The 16,249-nt window shown below is 52.2% G+C and overlaps 1 protein-coding gene across 2 annotated transcripts in view; it reads right to left on the minus strand.

Moving 5' to 3' along the window:
* Positions 1-16,249, minus strand: part of SPATA1 (spermatogenesis associated 1) — a 95,554-nt gene that overhangs the window by 58,237 nt on the left and 21,068 nt on the right. Inside the window, exons 2-6 of one of the 2 annotated variants that reach the window (XM_063938959.1) lie at positions 13,439-13,545; positions 8,729-8,846; positions 4,228-4,281; positions 2,955-3,270; positions 1,730-1,871 (exon numbers count right to left, since the gene is read on the minus strand). In XM_063938959.1, coding sequence (XP_063795029.1) covers positions 1,730-1,871; positions 2,955-3,270; positions 4,228-4,281; positions 8,729-8,846; positions 13,439-13,545 — 737 coding nt within the window. Of the gene's footprint in view, positions 1-1,729; positions 1,872-2,954; positions 3,271-4,227; positions 4,293-8,728; positions 8,847-13,438; positions 13,546-16,249 lie in introns of those variants that run through there. The other variant, XM_063938960.1, reaches the window with a different exon arrangement.

Consider the following 16,249-nt stretch of genomic DNA (forward strand, 5'->3'; position numbering starts at 1 on the left):
CGCCACCTTCTTGGACAGGCGTGTTAAAGCCTTGTCCACCCTGGGAGAGGATTCCCAACGTACCCTGTCCTGTGCAGGGAAAGGATACGCCATAAGAACCCTTTTGGGAATCTGCAGGGTTTTTTTTATATCTGGAGTTTCCCAAGCCTTTTCAAATAACTCGTTAAGCTCATGGGATGGGGGAAAGGTTACCTCAGGTTTCTTTTCCTTATACATGCGCACCCTCATGTCAGGGACAGAGGGGTCATCAGTGATATGCAAAATATCTTTTATTGCAATAATCATATACTGAATACTTTTTGCCACCCTTGGGTGTAATTTTGCATCATCGTAGTCGACACTGGAGTCAGAATCCGTGTCGGTACCAGTGTCTGCTATTTGGGATAGGGGACGTTTTTGAGAGCCAGAAGGGCCCTGTGACCCAGTCCAATCCGTGGATTGACTCCCTGCTTTTTCCCTGGACTCTGCTTTGTCCATTCTCTTATGTAATGAGGTCACACTTGCATTTAACATATGCCACATGTCCATCCAATCATGAGTCGGCGTTGCCGACGGAGACACACCACTCATCTGCTCCACCTCCTCCTTGGACGAGCCTTCCGCTTCAGACATGCCGACACACACGCACCGACACCCCCACACACACAGGGATATATCTATAAGGGGACAATTCCCCAACAAGGCCCTTTGGAGAGAGAGAGAGAGAGAGTATGCCAGCACACACCCAGCGCCACCTGACACTGGAATAAAAACCCAGATATAGCGCTTTTTATATGTATAATAAATGTGTATACACTAACTGCGCCTTACAAATGCCCCCCCCCCCCTCGCCCCCATTTCAGCTCTCTGTCACCGTGTTCAGCGGGGAGAGTCCGGGGAGCCAGCTTCTCTGCAGCGTTCTGTGGAGAAAAGGGCGCTGTTAGTGCTGAGGGATAAAGCTCCGCCCCCTCCAACGGCAGGTTTCGGTCCCACTCCAATATACAAAAAATGGCGGGGGATTTTTTCATTTACTGCCTCCGCAGCCTAATGTACCCTGTTGCCAGTCCAGAGGTTTATATTGCTGCCCAGGGCGCCCATCCTGCGCCCTGCACCCATCAGTGCCTTCAGTGTGTGTGTAGTGTGTGGGAGCAATGGCGCGCTTACCTCAGTGAAGATCTGAAGTCTTCTGCCGCCTTGAAGTCTTCTTTTCTTCTTATACTCACCCGGCTTCTATCTTCCGGCTCTGCGAGGAGGACGGCGGCGCGGCTCTGGGACGAACGGCGGGGTGAGACCTGCGTTCCGACTCCCTCTGGACCTAATGGTGTCCAGTAGCCTAAGAAGCAGAGCCTATCATTTAAGTAGGTCTGCTTCCCTCTCCTCAGTCCCACGATGCAGGGAGCCTGTTGCCAGCAGTGCTCCCTGAAAATAAAAAACCTAACAAAATTCTTTTATCAGAGAAACTCAGGAGAGCTCCCCTGTAATGCACCCTATCTCCTCTGGGCACAAAATCTAACTGAGGTCTGGAGGAGGGGCATAGAGGGAGGAGCCAGTGCACACCCATACTAAAAGTTCTTTATAGTGCCCATGTCTCCTGCGGAGCCCATCTATACCCCATGGTCCTTACTGAGTCCCCAGCATCCTCTAGGACGTAAGAGAAATATTATTGCTTTTATTCCATGAAGCTGGTGTAATAAGCCGCTATGTAGTGAGCCGCTATGTAGTGAGATATGGGATGTCTGCGTCTTGTTACCGTTTGCGGCGAGAACGTTCGGTTTCTGCACCCACGAGAGAATCCGAAATCCCAGAGTCCCCCGTTGGGTTTCTTCCTGTCAGTTTCTCGGCGTCCTCAGAGGGTGCAGCTTCTGATGCTCTCTGTGCATTGGAGCCTTTCCCTAGAGACAGAATTGTTATATTAGAGGCTGTGCGGACGCCCGGCCCTGCAATAGGCGCACAAGGAGGAGGAAGTAGCCATGACGTATATTCATGCCCCTTTATAGCTGTAATAAATGCCCCCCGGGGTACAGGCCCTACACTGCGATACCGATCGTCCTAATAAAGCCGCTTCTGAGGCCGCAGCCTGACCCAGATCTCTGATAAATATATTACAGTAATCTATCGGATGGGGACTGGACATGCTGGTAAATGCTCATGCGCCGAACGTACAGATATTGGGGGTCATTCCGAGTTGTTCGCTAGCTGCTTTCGGTCGCAGCGCAGCGATTAGGCCAAAAAGCGTCATTTATGCGCATGCGTATGGTGCGCAGTGCGCACACGCGACGTACTTTCACACAAAACTATGCAGTTTTACACAAGGTCTAGCGACGCTTTTCAGTTGCACTGCTGATCGTTGAGTGATTGACAGGAAGTGGGTGTTTCTGGGCGGAAACTGACCATTTTCGGTGTGTGTGTGTAAAAACGCAGGCGCGCCCGATAAAGACGCAGGAGTGGCTGGGGAAACGGGGGAGTGGCTGGGGGAACGCAGGGCGTGTTTGTGACGTCAAACCAGGAACTAAACAGTCTGAAGTGATCGCTAGCTAGGAGTAAGTCTCGAGCTGCTCAGAAACTGCACAATCTTTTTTTGTAGCAGCGCTGCGATCCTTTCGTTCGCTATTCTGCTAAGCTAAGATACACTCCCAGAGGGCGGCGGCCTAGCGTGTGCAATGCTGCTAAAAGCAGCTAGCGAGCGATCAACTCGGAATGAGGGCCCTTGCCCAATGTGACTTGTGTAGCCAGACTGGACTGCGACGGGTGTTTGCTACATATTTGGGACCTAGGGACCTCATTTCTATCACTGGAATACGGCCCGTGGGACATTGGCACCTATTCTGGAAGCCAGTGCAGTTATTCGCTGCAGTCTGGCTTTGTACCACACCTACAACATGTCACAGAGCATAACGGCGGGGCATGGGCACCCTGGTTACCCGGTAATAATGCTGCCATGAGCGGGTGTCTGTGGGGTGCAGTAAGAGGAGTACCGTTCAGCAGAGGTAACACATGGCCGGTTTCAGTCTGAACGAGATATTGCTGTGAGATGGGTATTATTTCCGGAAGCTTCCGGTTCCATATGTAGCTTCTGCCTCCGCGGCCTCCCTGGTGCGGTTGGGTCGTTACCGTCTTATTGTCGTTAATGGATGAATTTATCGTCTTGTCCCAGGTGGGATCAGTAACTCTTGTGTCAGAGAGGTCGGACCCCGAATACTCTGTGTGACGCTGGTCTGGCGTGGCCGCTGACCCGTATGAGCTGCCCTCGTTGCTGCCTCCAGGAAGTAGATATAATTCAGGTTCACGGGCCTAAGAGGCCAAGAAAAAATATATTATTCTAATCACCATTCCTACTATAGAGATCTATTACACATGAGTATTAATGATGAGCAGGATAAAGGGGGATAGATTCCGCTAAGTATTCTTGTACCTTTGCCTGGTGTCCATCAGGGGCCGGAGAGATAAGCGGGAGGAAGAGGACACAGGGGTATAATCTGTGCTGACGCCTGGACCCTTCCCACCGCCGATATCTCAGGCCCTGCTCTTTCACTTCCTCATTACTGTGCTGGGAGCTGTACGTGTCATTTACTGGATGGCTCCTCCCAGTGCGCTGCTTTGTTACTGGAGTCAGACAGAGGATTGGACAGCTTTCAATTCTGCCAGTATATACAGATCAGCCTGCATAGTGGGAGCTGTCATGTTACATATTACTCTCCCCTGCAGCATGCGGCAGCCTGGCAGGGCACGTCAGGGGTAGTATAGGAGCTGCCATACACTGGCCAGCAATCTAATGTCTTCTCTTATACTAGTCATAGGTTCAGAGCCCGCCATACAGGAACCGGCATGCATAATAGTTACCCTAGAGCACATGCTAAGTACCCGCTTCCAGGCTGCAATAGTCCATATCCGGGAGACGTGATTACTATGTGACTAGGACGCAAAAGCAACGTCTGCTGATTAAAATGATATGCGGCATGCCTATATTCTGTGTGTGACTCTGGCTGTATCTGCATACGAAATACGTTACAGTGATTTCCAGGAATACGCTGTAGCATAGCATTTCATATGCAGATACAGCCGCAGTCGCACACAAAATATAGGCATGTCGCATATCATTTTAATCAGCAGAAGCTGCTTGTGCCTCTAGGCATATCAAATGCCCTATGTATTTGCCTAGTTTGCCTATGCCGGCTCTAGGCATGAATCAGGCATACACTTACAGTATATACTGTGCACAGTACAGATTGGGAGGCTACATGTACTCACATATGGAGGAGCAAACGCCTTCAGCTTCAGTTCATGCTCTTGCTTTGCCTTTACCTGTGGGTAGACTATAATGATACAGTAACTGGATGTGACGCTTGGCACGTAATAAAACACTGATACATGAAGGTGGCGTCACTAGTCGCAGTATGTACAGTAGTAAGAAAGGTAATAAATGAATGTGAGAGATGGTGGAAGCCAGAGACCACCTATCCCGTGCTATCCAGCCGTGGCTCCCACCGTCCATCATACCATAACCAGACTCAGGCGTGGCAGTGTGTATATTACTAGGTGTGCGGGACACAGAGCATGTTGTGTCCTGAAGCAGCAGCTGACACTTCCACTATGGGGCCCACCCATCAATAATGGGATCTGCACTGTGATCTGGGTGTGATATTAGTGCCCGAGATCACACTGTAATGTGTGATTATACCGGCGGAATGTATGAAGGAGCGCACGCAGGGACTGGGGCTTTGAAAGTAGTACATCCCTGCGATATGTTCACCTCAGTGCCGGGATTCCCGCGCACGTGTTGTCACGCTGATCACACATGTGCGGCGGCCATTGCTGAGGAGGTTTCCGGAGGAACCCTCTGCTGCTAGGTTTGCGAAGTGTAGCCAAAAGACTGCGATGGGCTAACGCCATCTTCAGATGACATTAGCTGTGTGGGCCAATCTGACCGCATTGCATCCCAAAGAGAAACCTATGGGGTGCAGCTGCCGTCAGAAATGGAGGAATATCTGATACGCTCTTTTTGTGTGACACTACATATCTGCATATATCCCCCGAATATCGCTCTAAGAGCGCGTGGCGTTACTGAGTAACATGGTGGTAGCAGCAGGTCCTAACGAGCCATTACATACATACATACATACTGGGTCAGCCCACAAATAAGTGGCACCGCTGTGTGTGTAGACAGGGGCGCTGGAGGGAGTGGGGTACAACATATGCGGGACTCTGTAGGGACCTGGGAGTGCAGGGGAGGTGTAACCATGTCCCAGCAGTGTCGTGACTGTACCCCCCTGCCACACACTCCATATGAATTTACAACACTGCGGCGAGTGACAGCATTCTGTGACCGATTAATCGCACAACTACAACCCTTTACTCTAGGGGTGGGGAACCTCCGGCCCGTGGGCCGTATAAGGCCCACAAAGCCGTTTTTCCAGACCACCCGCTGCTGTGTGTCAGCGAGATACGCCTCCCCTTAGTCCGGCGGCGTGTCTCAGTTGTCAGGGCAGGGAGGGGAGCGCAGCTATGCCTGGCCAATCAGAGCTCACGGACTGGCAGCCAGTCAGGAGCTGCCGCTGCCAGTCCATGAGCTCTGATTGGCTCACGAACCGGTGGCTGGTTTGAGGTCCTACACACCGCTGCCGCCATTCGACATAGCCGCGTTCTCCTCCCTGCCTGGTCCCTAACATGACACACGCCGCCGGACTGAGCACTAAGGGGCAGGAGAGGCGCACTCTGCGCTCTCCTTCCCTGACACAAAGCAGCAGCGGTGAGCAGCACAGTGGGGTGTGGGGCAATGTGTATCTGGCACTGTGGGGGCATTTGTGCATCAGGCACAGTGGGGCATTTGTGTATCTGGCACGGTGGGGCATTTGTGTATCTGGCACGGTGGGGCATTTGTGTATCTGGCACGGTGGGGCATTTGTGTATCTGGCACGGTGGGGCATTTGTGTATCTGGCACTGTGGGGGCATATGTGTATCTGGCACTGTGTGTATGCATATGTGTATCTTGCACTGTGGGGGCATATGTGTATCTGGCACTGTGGGGGCATATTTGTATCTTGTACTGTGGGGGCATATGTGTATCTGGCACTGTGTGTATGCATATGTGTATCTGGCACTGTGGGGGCATATGTGTATCTGGCACTGTGGGGGCATATGTGTATCTTGCACTGTGGGGCATTTGTGTATCTGGCACTGTGGGGGCATATGTGTATCTGGCACTGTGGGGGCATTTGTGTATCTGGCACGGTGGGGCACTTGTGTATCTGGCACTGTGGGGGCATATGTGTATCTTGCACTGTGGGGGCATATGTGTATCTGGCACTGTGTATATGCATATGTGTATCTTGCACTGTGGGGGCATATGTGTATCTTGCACTGTGGGGGCATATGTGTATCTGGCACTGTGGGGGCATTTGTGTATCTGGCACTGTGGGGGCATTTGTGTATCTGGCACTGTGGGGGCATATGTGTATCTGGCACTGTGGGGGCATTTGTGTATCTGGCACTGTGGGGGCATTTGTGTATCTGGCACTGTGGGGGTATTTGTGTATCTGGCACTGTGGGGGCATTTGTGTATCTGGCACTGTGGGGGCATTTGTGTATCTGGCACTGTGGGGGCATTTGTGTATCTGGCAGTGTGGGGGCATTTGTGTATCTGGCAGTGTGGGGGCATTTGTGTATCTGGCACTGTGGGGGCATTTGTGTATCTGGCACTGTGGGGGCATTTGTGTGTGTGGCATTTGTGTATCTGGCACTGTGGGGCATTTGTGTATCTGGCACTGTGGGGGCATTTGTGTATCTGGCACTGTGGGGGCATTTGTGTGTGGGGCATTTGTGTATCTGGCACTGTGTGGCATTTGTGTATCTGGCACTGTGGGGGCATTTGTGTATCTGGCACTGTGGGGGCATATGTGTATCACTTCCTATTTAAATTGGCAACACCCTTTTTTTTTGGCGCACGCACTCAGTACCACTAAGGGGCAGAACTACTGGGTGGCAGGGAAATTTTGAAGTTGATGATTTTTGTACGGCCCCCGAATGTTTTTATAAATATCCAAATGTCCCTTGGTAGAAAAAAGGTTCACCACCCCTGCTTTACGCTAACATGCAGGGGTACGCCCAGCACAGGGCACCCACACACACCCTCCCCCCCGCTAACATGAGAGCGCTTGACTACACAGTGCTCTCATGATTAGTGTTGCCCCCTGCCTTCGCAGCCTAGCTGGGGAGGCAGGCGGCGGCCCGCCATGTTTCATGACGCCACCGCGGCACACTCCGCAAATGGTCCGGACACGCCTGTGTTGTCTGTCCAACACCGCGTCTACGCCCCCCTCCCGCCTCGCGAACGCCTCTGCCTGTCAATCAGGCAGAGGCGTTTGCAAATGTGAGATGTCATCGCATCTCACTGCGGGGGTCATTCCGAGTTGATCCTAAATTTAGCACAGCTACGATCGTAAACTCAGACATGCGGGGGGACGCGATGCCTTTGTATGTGTGGAGTAACTCCCGGCCAGCGCAGCTTCTGCGGCTGGCCGGGAGTTGTGTGTTGCTGCCGCTGGCCGCAGCGGCTGCGTGAGCCGCCGCGCCACCCCCCCCCCCCAACGGTCCTGCCACGCCTGTGTTGGCCGGACCGCGTCTTCTGCGGACCGCGTCTACCGCATCTTCAGCCCCCTCCCGCCCAGCGACCGCCTCTGTCTCAGAGGCGATGGCTGGATACCGACTACTGCCATGCGCCGGTGCACTGCGGCACCGGCGCATGTGCAGTTCTGACCCGATCGCTGCGCTGCGACAAACTGCAGCGAGCGATGGGTCGGAATGACCCCCTGTGCGCATGCACAGTGCGGCTTCTGCGCGTGCGCACACACTGGAAGGGCTTCAGAATGCGAATTGCGGGGGCATCTGTAGTGCGCCCCCTCCTCTCCTGGTGATACATTTCCATCGCTGCCGGCACCCAGCCATCAGTGCGCTGCAGCGCGGAGCAGTGACCAGGATGTGCTTCCCAGCATTCCCGGCCCCTCCTGCGCACAGTGCAGTCTGACAGGCTGTCAGTCACTCTATGGGGCTGATTCAGACGCGCTCGTTGCTGCGCCTGTGAGTGGTCGCCCTTCTGCCACCTTACTCTAATGCAGCTACATCGTCCTTCCCTTGCGGATATCCGTGCGTCAGAATGTGCAAGGACCGAGGCGCCTGCTCCCAGCGTCTGTACACGCTGTAATACCGATTGCTCTGTCCTAAGGCGCCGCCATCAGCTGCACCACTGCGACTTGCAGCAGCCCTATGGAAGATGCAGCTTCCTTGTCTGAGTATGGCCTCCTATGTGAGCGTCTGTGTACACAATCACTACCACCGACACGCGGCGCTACCATAACGCGCGCATACGACGGACTGCCTCCCTGCATGCGCTAAGACACCTCCCTGTCACCGGCGAGGGACGGCCCATAATTTCTCACTGCTTGTCTCCTTGCGTTCGCCTGATAAAATGGCTGCGACTCTGCGTAGACACAATCGGGACGCATGGCGACTGCCATCGCTGAATCTGGCCCAATGTCTGCAGCTCTCCTAACATGGCAGCCAGAGGAGGGAGAGTGGGACGTATTACAGTGATTTCATTAGTAACATCAGTTACCCCCCGGCCCCTGGCACAGATCAGCGGCATTACAGAGATGTCTGGCTGGGGAGGTATTAGGGGTTTGGGGTGAATGCAGACCAGACACTCCCATGGATAGAACAAAGCAGAATAGAGAGAACGGTTACATAGTACTTTACCACGGCCAGGCTGCTTCCAACGCATTTTAAGAAGACAAACTTGTCCGTCACCGCTTCTTCCCCCAGGAACTCAGCCAGGCTCTCCCTCAGGTTCCGCAGCCTCATATCGGGGGGTGCCCTTAGAAAGATTGTACATTTACCTCATGAGTGCTATGGCGGCAGATTATATCACACACGCTGTAGTTGTGTCCTTACTAAGCTTTGCTACAATTGCGCAAAAGACCCCTCTCAGGCCACAGTATTGGAATCCGCGGGGCGCCATGTTATAGGCCTTTGTGCAAATTCTTCTCCTCTATGGTGGTCATTCCGAGTTGATCGCTAGACGTTTTCGGTCGCAGCGCAGCGATTAGGTAAAAAAGCGGCACTTCTGCGCATGCGGCGCAATGCGCATGCACAACGTACTTTCACAACAGCCGATGCAGTTTCACACAAGGTCTAGCAACGCTTTTCAGTCGCACTGCTGGCCGCAGAGTGATTGACATGAAGTGGGTGTTTCTGGGTGGTAACTGACCGTTTTTGGGGAGTGTGTGTAAAAACGCAGGTGTGTCAGATACAAACGCGGGCGTGCCTGGAAAAACGCAGACGTGGCTGTCTGAACACAGGGCGTGTTAATGACGTCAAAAGAGGAACTAAACAGTCTGAAGTGATCGCAAGCTAGGAGTAGGTCTGGAGCTGCTCAGAAACTACACAATCTTTTTTTGTCGCACTTCTGCTAAGCTAAGATACACTCCCAGAGGGCGGCGGCCTAGCATTTGCACGGCTGCTAAAAGCAGCTAGCGAGCGAACAACTCGGAATGACCACCAATATCAAATATACAATTTAGCACTTTCAGTTGCCCAAACTTTGCACAAAACTAGTGGAAAAGTAGCAAAGAGGGTGAAGACTAATAACATCGCTGTCTGTACGTAAGACTAACATTGCGGCTAAACATGGAAAACGCATATCATACATGTAATAGTGATCCATACATGACAACCAGCGCTGCACAGTATGACAACATGACTTTTCGTAGAGCCGCAATGATGGCAGTGCTAAAATACTGTACACTCGCACAACCTTAGTGCGGGATCTGGCACCTCTCTAGCCAATATGTGTTGCGCTACCGGCATCCTGTCAGAATGCTGACGTAGCAATGTAATGCTAAAGTTAGGGTTAGGCTAAAACAGTGAAAAATTAGATGTCGACAATTTTACCAGTCGGCATTACAGTATCAACATATTATACCACACCACATAGCGGAGTAAGGACACATCGGAACATGCGTACATGGTACGTGAACGGTGACCGCACACAGGGATAGTAACATTGGGCTTAATTCAGATCTGATCGCAGCAGCAAATTTCTTAGCTAATGGGCAAAACCATGGGGGGTAATTCAGAGCTGATCACTCGCTAGCGTTTTTTGCAGCGCTGCAGTCAGGTCAGAACTGCGTATGTACCGCAATGCGCAGGAGCATCGCACAGGTACAAAGGCGATCGCCGCTCAGCGATGGGTTTGTGCAAAGAATCCATTCGCACGGACGATTGACAGGAAGAAGGCGTTTGTGGGTGGCAACTGATCGTTTTCAGGGAGTGGTTGGAAAAACGCAGGCGTGTCCAAGCGTTTGCAGGGAGGGTTCTTGACGTCACTTCTGGTCCCGGACAGGCTGATGTGAATGCAGCGGCTGAGTAAGTCCTGGGCTACTCAGAGACTGCACAAACTGATGTTTGTGCAGCTCTCCAACAAATGTGATCGCACACCTGCACACAGCAAATACCCTCCCCCTGTAGGCGGCGGCTACCTGATCGCAGGGATGCAAAAAACGCACCCTAGCGATTAGGTCTGAATTACCCCCTTTGCCCATTAGCTAACAAATTTGATGCTGCGATCAGATCTGAATTAGGCCCACTGCTAATCAGAATAATTATAATAAACTATGCTATCTAGCACAGAACAAAACAGAGGTTCTTGGCATACTTTTTGGACAAAAAATATCGGCCCACCAACCAGCATCCAGGTGACGCCTTTGGTGGGTCACTAAATTTAAGTACGGAGCGCGGGACCCCACCAAGCCGGCAAAGGGCACCCACCCTAGGGCAGCACACTAGTCCCCCTCCCCATATACTCTATATCAAGGGTGGCCAAACAGTCGATCGCGTTCGACTGGTCGATCGCGGACATGCGACCAGTCGATCGCGATCCGCCACCCAGCCACCCGAAGCCGCGCCTCTCCTGCCTGCCGCTCTGCCTCCTCAGTCTGGTCTGCGGCAGTGACGGCCGAGTGTATAGCTCAAATCAGGTGCCGGTTCGTTAGCCAATGAGAGCTCGCGGACCGGCACCTGATTTGAGCCATACACGCTGCCGTCACCGCCGGAGATTAGAGTGAGGAGGCAGAGCGGCAGGCAGGAGAAGCGCGCGCTGCGCTCTCCACACACCAACGGTGACCTCTTCTATGGGGGCATATCTGGCATTGTGGGCACATAGCTCAGTGGGGGCATATCTGGCACTGTGGGGTCATATGTGGCACTGGGGGCATATCTGGCTCTGCGGGCACATGGCACTGTGGGGGCATATCTGTAATCTGGCGCTGTGGGGGCATATCTGTATCTGGCACTGTGGGGGCATATCTGTATCTGGCACTGTGGGGGCATATCTGGCACTGTGGGCACATGGCACTGTGAGGGCATATCTTGCACTGGGCACATGGCACTGTGGGGGCATATCTGGCACTGTGGGGTCATATGTGGCACTGGGGGCATATCTGGCTCTGCGGGCACAAGGCACTGTGAGGGCATTTCTGGCACTGTGGGCACATGGCACTGTGGGGGCATATCTGGCACTGTGGGGGCATATCTGTATCTGGCACTGTGGGGGCATATCTGGCACTGTGGGCACATGGCACTGTGGGGGCATGTGTATCTGGCGCTGTGGGGGCATATCTGGCACTGTGGGCACATGGCACTGTGGGGGCATATCTGTATCTGGCACTGTGGGGGCATATCTGTATCTGGCACTGTGGGGGCATATCTGGCACTGTGGGCACATGGCACTGTGGGGGCATGTGTATCTGGCACTGTGGGGGCATATCTGGCACTGTGGGGGCATATCTGGCACTGTGGGGGCATGTGTATCTGGCACTGTGGGGGCATATGTGTTTGAGGTTTTTACCTGTGGGGGCCAATGTGTTATTTCGTGTGAGGCAGTCATTACACTCTGCGCAGCAAGGCTACGTCCCGTTTTTTTCGTTATTCCACGCCCACTTTTTGTTATACCACGCCCACTTTTTGTTATGCCACACCCTTCTTTTTGCACGCGCACAGTAGGCGCGCGCTATTATTCCTCCTAGGTAGATCACAAAAGCTTTTTAGCTTTCACAGTAGATCACCGACTCCAAAAGTCTGGCCACCCCTGCTCTATATTGTATACATACTGTAGTACATTTGAAGGCTGGGACACCTTCAGCTTGGAGTGGCATCTCTCCCACCCCACCTGCCATGAGTGTATTAAACTAGTATCTGTAGTGTTCACAGACTGTATATTATAAGGCACAATGATTTGTCAGTTTTAGGGATGAGTTTGGGGCGCTGGGCCCCCTGAGTTGGTGTGGGTGGCACATTATAACACTTAATTTAGCAATTCAAATACCCTTTTTAGCATCTGAATTAATACCTCTCACCTATGTAACACTTTAACACATAGCTTTTGCTTCTTTCTAATTAACACTTACTAACACCTTAGCCTCTCACTAGTGTGCTGCCCCGGGGTAGCTGGCCTTCACCGGCTTCACCTGGACGCTGGTTGGTGGGCCAGTATTTTTTTGCTAAAAAGTTGGCAAGCACCTTAATAGTGCCCAATGTTAGTATAATGATTCTGATTAGCAGTTCTTGGTACTATAGAGTGTGCATCTGCATTACATTTTCTCCTTGTGTATGTGACGGTGCCTCACATCTAAGTTCATTAATCCATCAACATCGGATCTCTAGGAAGCCTTACTATTGAATTTTATCATTTTTTTTCCATGCATTGGTCTGACATAATATTAAAGCAGTTATTATCTTGTGACCACGCTGTTGTGTCCTGCGGTCTATGGCAGGTGTTAGAACACATGCTTTATATTCATGGTTGTGTAATGTTTTTACATTGTGACCATATCGTCAGTGCGTCTTCCTCTTTTCTTATGTCCGCTTCTGATTTATGAGAGCTCAGCAATGCTCTCTATCCTGCAGCAGGCTGTCTATGCTGTTCTCATCTAATTCTCTTTATTTTATATTAGTGTGTAATTAATTTTACTTATTGCACCTAAGTGCCCTGTTTTCCCAGTGCAGTTATATATCTGCCCATGTAATGTGGCCCAGCGCAGGCTGCAATACAGCGAGTAGCAGTCAGTAGTGACGGTGACTTTAGTAGTGATTTACTGATGTCTACTCACGCTGCGTTCACCTTCTGAGTCACTATGGGCAGATGTGTGAGTGTGAGTGTGTGTAAGAGCCATTATAGCTGTGGGTGAATATACATGACTTATCCAGAGTGGGCACAGGTAGGGAAGCAGAGGGGTACTATGCCCTCTGGCAGGGTACAGTATGAGGGATGGCTATTTGGGGCCACATGTGTAAGTGATCTACATTAACATTGGGATAACAGGTATCAGACAGGTAAGTGGATGTTACACAGGGGTACAGGGCACATTAACAAAGGACAGTTGGGGGGGATCTTGTAGAGAATTATGTCACCTTATGAATCCAAGTGAAATGAACCGCCAGATCACATCGATGGGGACCTTGTTTAACTTAGGGTTCCAGACATCCTCAGGTACGAGATAGACGTGAAGCTCTATCAGCTGCAATGAAGAGAAGCGTCATATTAAACATATACTGTACAGTAATTGTCTGGAATCATACAGGTCCGAACAGGACAACCAGGTGCAAGGGGTATTAGCCCGCAGGTAAGAAGAACATAACATCACAACCACATATTGGGGGTAATTCAGAGTTGATCTTAAATGTGCTTAAAATAGCACATCTACGAACATTTACTCTGACATGCGGGGGGACGCCCAGCACAGGGCTAGTTTGCCTGGCATGTCAGACCCTAACCCCCCCCCCCCCGCACAGGTGCAAAAGCATCGCATGGCGGTGATGATTTTGCACCTGGCGAGTAGCTCCCTGCCAGTGCAGCTCCTGCGCGCTGGCAGGCCGATACCCGCTGCGTTCCGGGCGGCTGCGTGTGATGTCATGCAGCAGCCGCACCCCCCCCCCCCCCCCCCCCGGACGGCCCGGACATGCCTGCCACGCCTCCGCGCCCGTTCTAACGCCGTTGGTACGCCTCCTCCCGCCCCACGACCACCTCTGCCTGTCAATCAGGCAGAGGCGATGGCAGCCCAGAGATGCTGTTAGCATCTCAGTGGGATCCCGGGGTGCGTCCGCTGCGCGTGTGCACTCCACATGGGGATTCAGACTGCAATCGTTCTGCCTGTGACCTTCCTATAAGATATTGTAATGCTGTGACTAGGCTCAGACTGGGCCAGCGCTATTCTGTGGTCCGCCTGCTATACATCAGTGTAGCCCAATGCAGACTGCTCTGAATGTGACTTACACAGCTGCCCATTGCAAGTACCCTAATGCTAACCGTACGCCTTACATATCCGCCATCATCATCCCTTTACTCCCAATGCCGAAGAACGGACAGAAACGGTCATTCAGAGCAAACGGATTGAATCATTTGTAACAGCCAGAGGCGTAACTCTGGGAGGCAACGGAGGCATCTGCCGCCGGGCTCCTGCTCTGAAGGGGGGCACCTCTCCTCTGAGTATATGACACCGTTTTAATTAAGTTAATTAATAGCTGCCGCTATCTCTTCAGTGGCCAACTTCCTCACTGGTCCCTGCACCTTACAAGTCACCAGTGGCGTAACCACTGCCCCCGCAGCCCTCGCGGTGGCTTGGGGGCGCTGCCACTGATTTAGCGCAGATTGACATGCGGATGAGCGTCCGCATGTCAATCTGCGGTCTCCTCTCCCTCCTTCCCTCCGCTGCTGTGATGGAGGGACACGGAGGGCACAGCGCGCGCCTCTCCTGCGTCCCTCCTGGGTCTCCGGCGGGTTTAATAAATGAAGTGCCGTTCGTGAGCTCTGATTGGCTCACGAACCGGCACTTCCTTTAACAGACCCGCCGGAGACGCAGGAGGGACACAGAAGAGGCGCGCGCTGTGTCCTCCGTGTCCCAAAACAGCAGGGGGGGGGGGAATTTAACTGGCACTGGGGGAGCATATTCGGCACAGGGGGAGGGGGGAGCATATTTTGCACTTTGGGGGGCATATGTGGCACTGGGGGGGGTATATGTGTACCTGGCACATGGGGGGGCTATATTTGGCACTGGGGGCATGTGAGTACCTGGCACTGTGGGGGAATGTCTGGCACTGGGGGCATATGTGGCACTGGGGGGGTATATGTGTACCTGGCACATGGGGGGGGGGGCTATATTTGGCACTGGGGGCATGTGAGGTCCTGGCACTGTGGGGGAATATCTGGCACTGGGGGCATATGTGGCACTGGGAGCACAGCCCTAGCAACAAGCACTACCCCCTAGCAACGAGCATGCCGAATATTTTTTTTGCTTGGGGGAGAAAAATTTCTAGTTACGCCACTGCAAGTCACACCCTCTTTATTATAGATACACATTTTACAAGTGTCATACCCAGGGTTAGAACCCACGACCTATTACACTGGAAGCAGAAACCTTACTGATGAAGCTATTTGCTGCTGTATAGGAAATATGAGAATTCTAACTATATGAAGTTACTTCTGACAATTACACGTAACTTCATATAGTTAGAATTCTCATGCTTCCTCTACAGGAGCAAATAGTTCTATCAGTAAAGTGTCTGCTGTCAGTGTAACAGGTCATGGGTTCTAATCCTGGGTATGACTGCTAGGAAATGTGTGATTTAAAATAAAAGACAATGAATTGTATATATATATATTTATCTAGATATAGGGGGGGCACCAATATTTATCTTGCCTCCGGGCAACTGGGACAATCTTACGCCACTGGTAACAGCGTTTGGGAGTAAATGTCAGATTACCCAATGCTCCCATACATTACCAGATGCTCCTTCCAGCCAGCCAAACAGTTGGATGGTTGGAAAGATAATCTTAAGGTGCTTGGCCGGCTTTACACACCGACGGGACTCGCCCTGAAATCTGGTGTCAGTGGGCTCAGTTGTGTGATGGTTTATAATGGGAAACTAAAGCAGGAGGGGGCTTACACCACTGCCTGGGTCTTCTGGACAGACTAGATGGACCCTGCATTTCTAATTCGCTAGGCAGCACCCAACCAGACCATGGCCGTCCAGAACACCCATCCCCACCCATCGCCATAACATGGCAGGAGTGCGCCCTGTGCCAGCCTCACCGACTAAACCCATTGATGTCACACCCAGGGGGCAAACCTCAGCTCCACAAGCTGCAGGGGGCCTTGGACGCTCCGGACGGTTCTGCAGTAACTGTACTGGCTGCAGGGTGCTGTTCCAGGTAAGCTGCAAGCC

This window comes from Pseudophryne corroboree, chromosome 9 (assembly GCF_028390025.1).
Source record: "Pseudophryne corroboree isolate aPseCor3 chromosome 9, aPseCor3.hap2, whole genome shotgun sequence".
NCBI classification, from domain to species: domain Eukaryota; kingdom Metazoa; phylum Chordata; class Amphibia; order Anura; family Myobatrachidae; genus Pseudophryne; species Pseudophryne corroboree.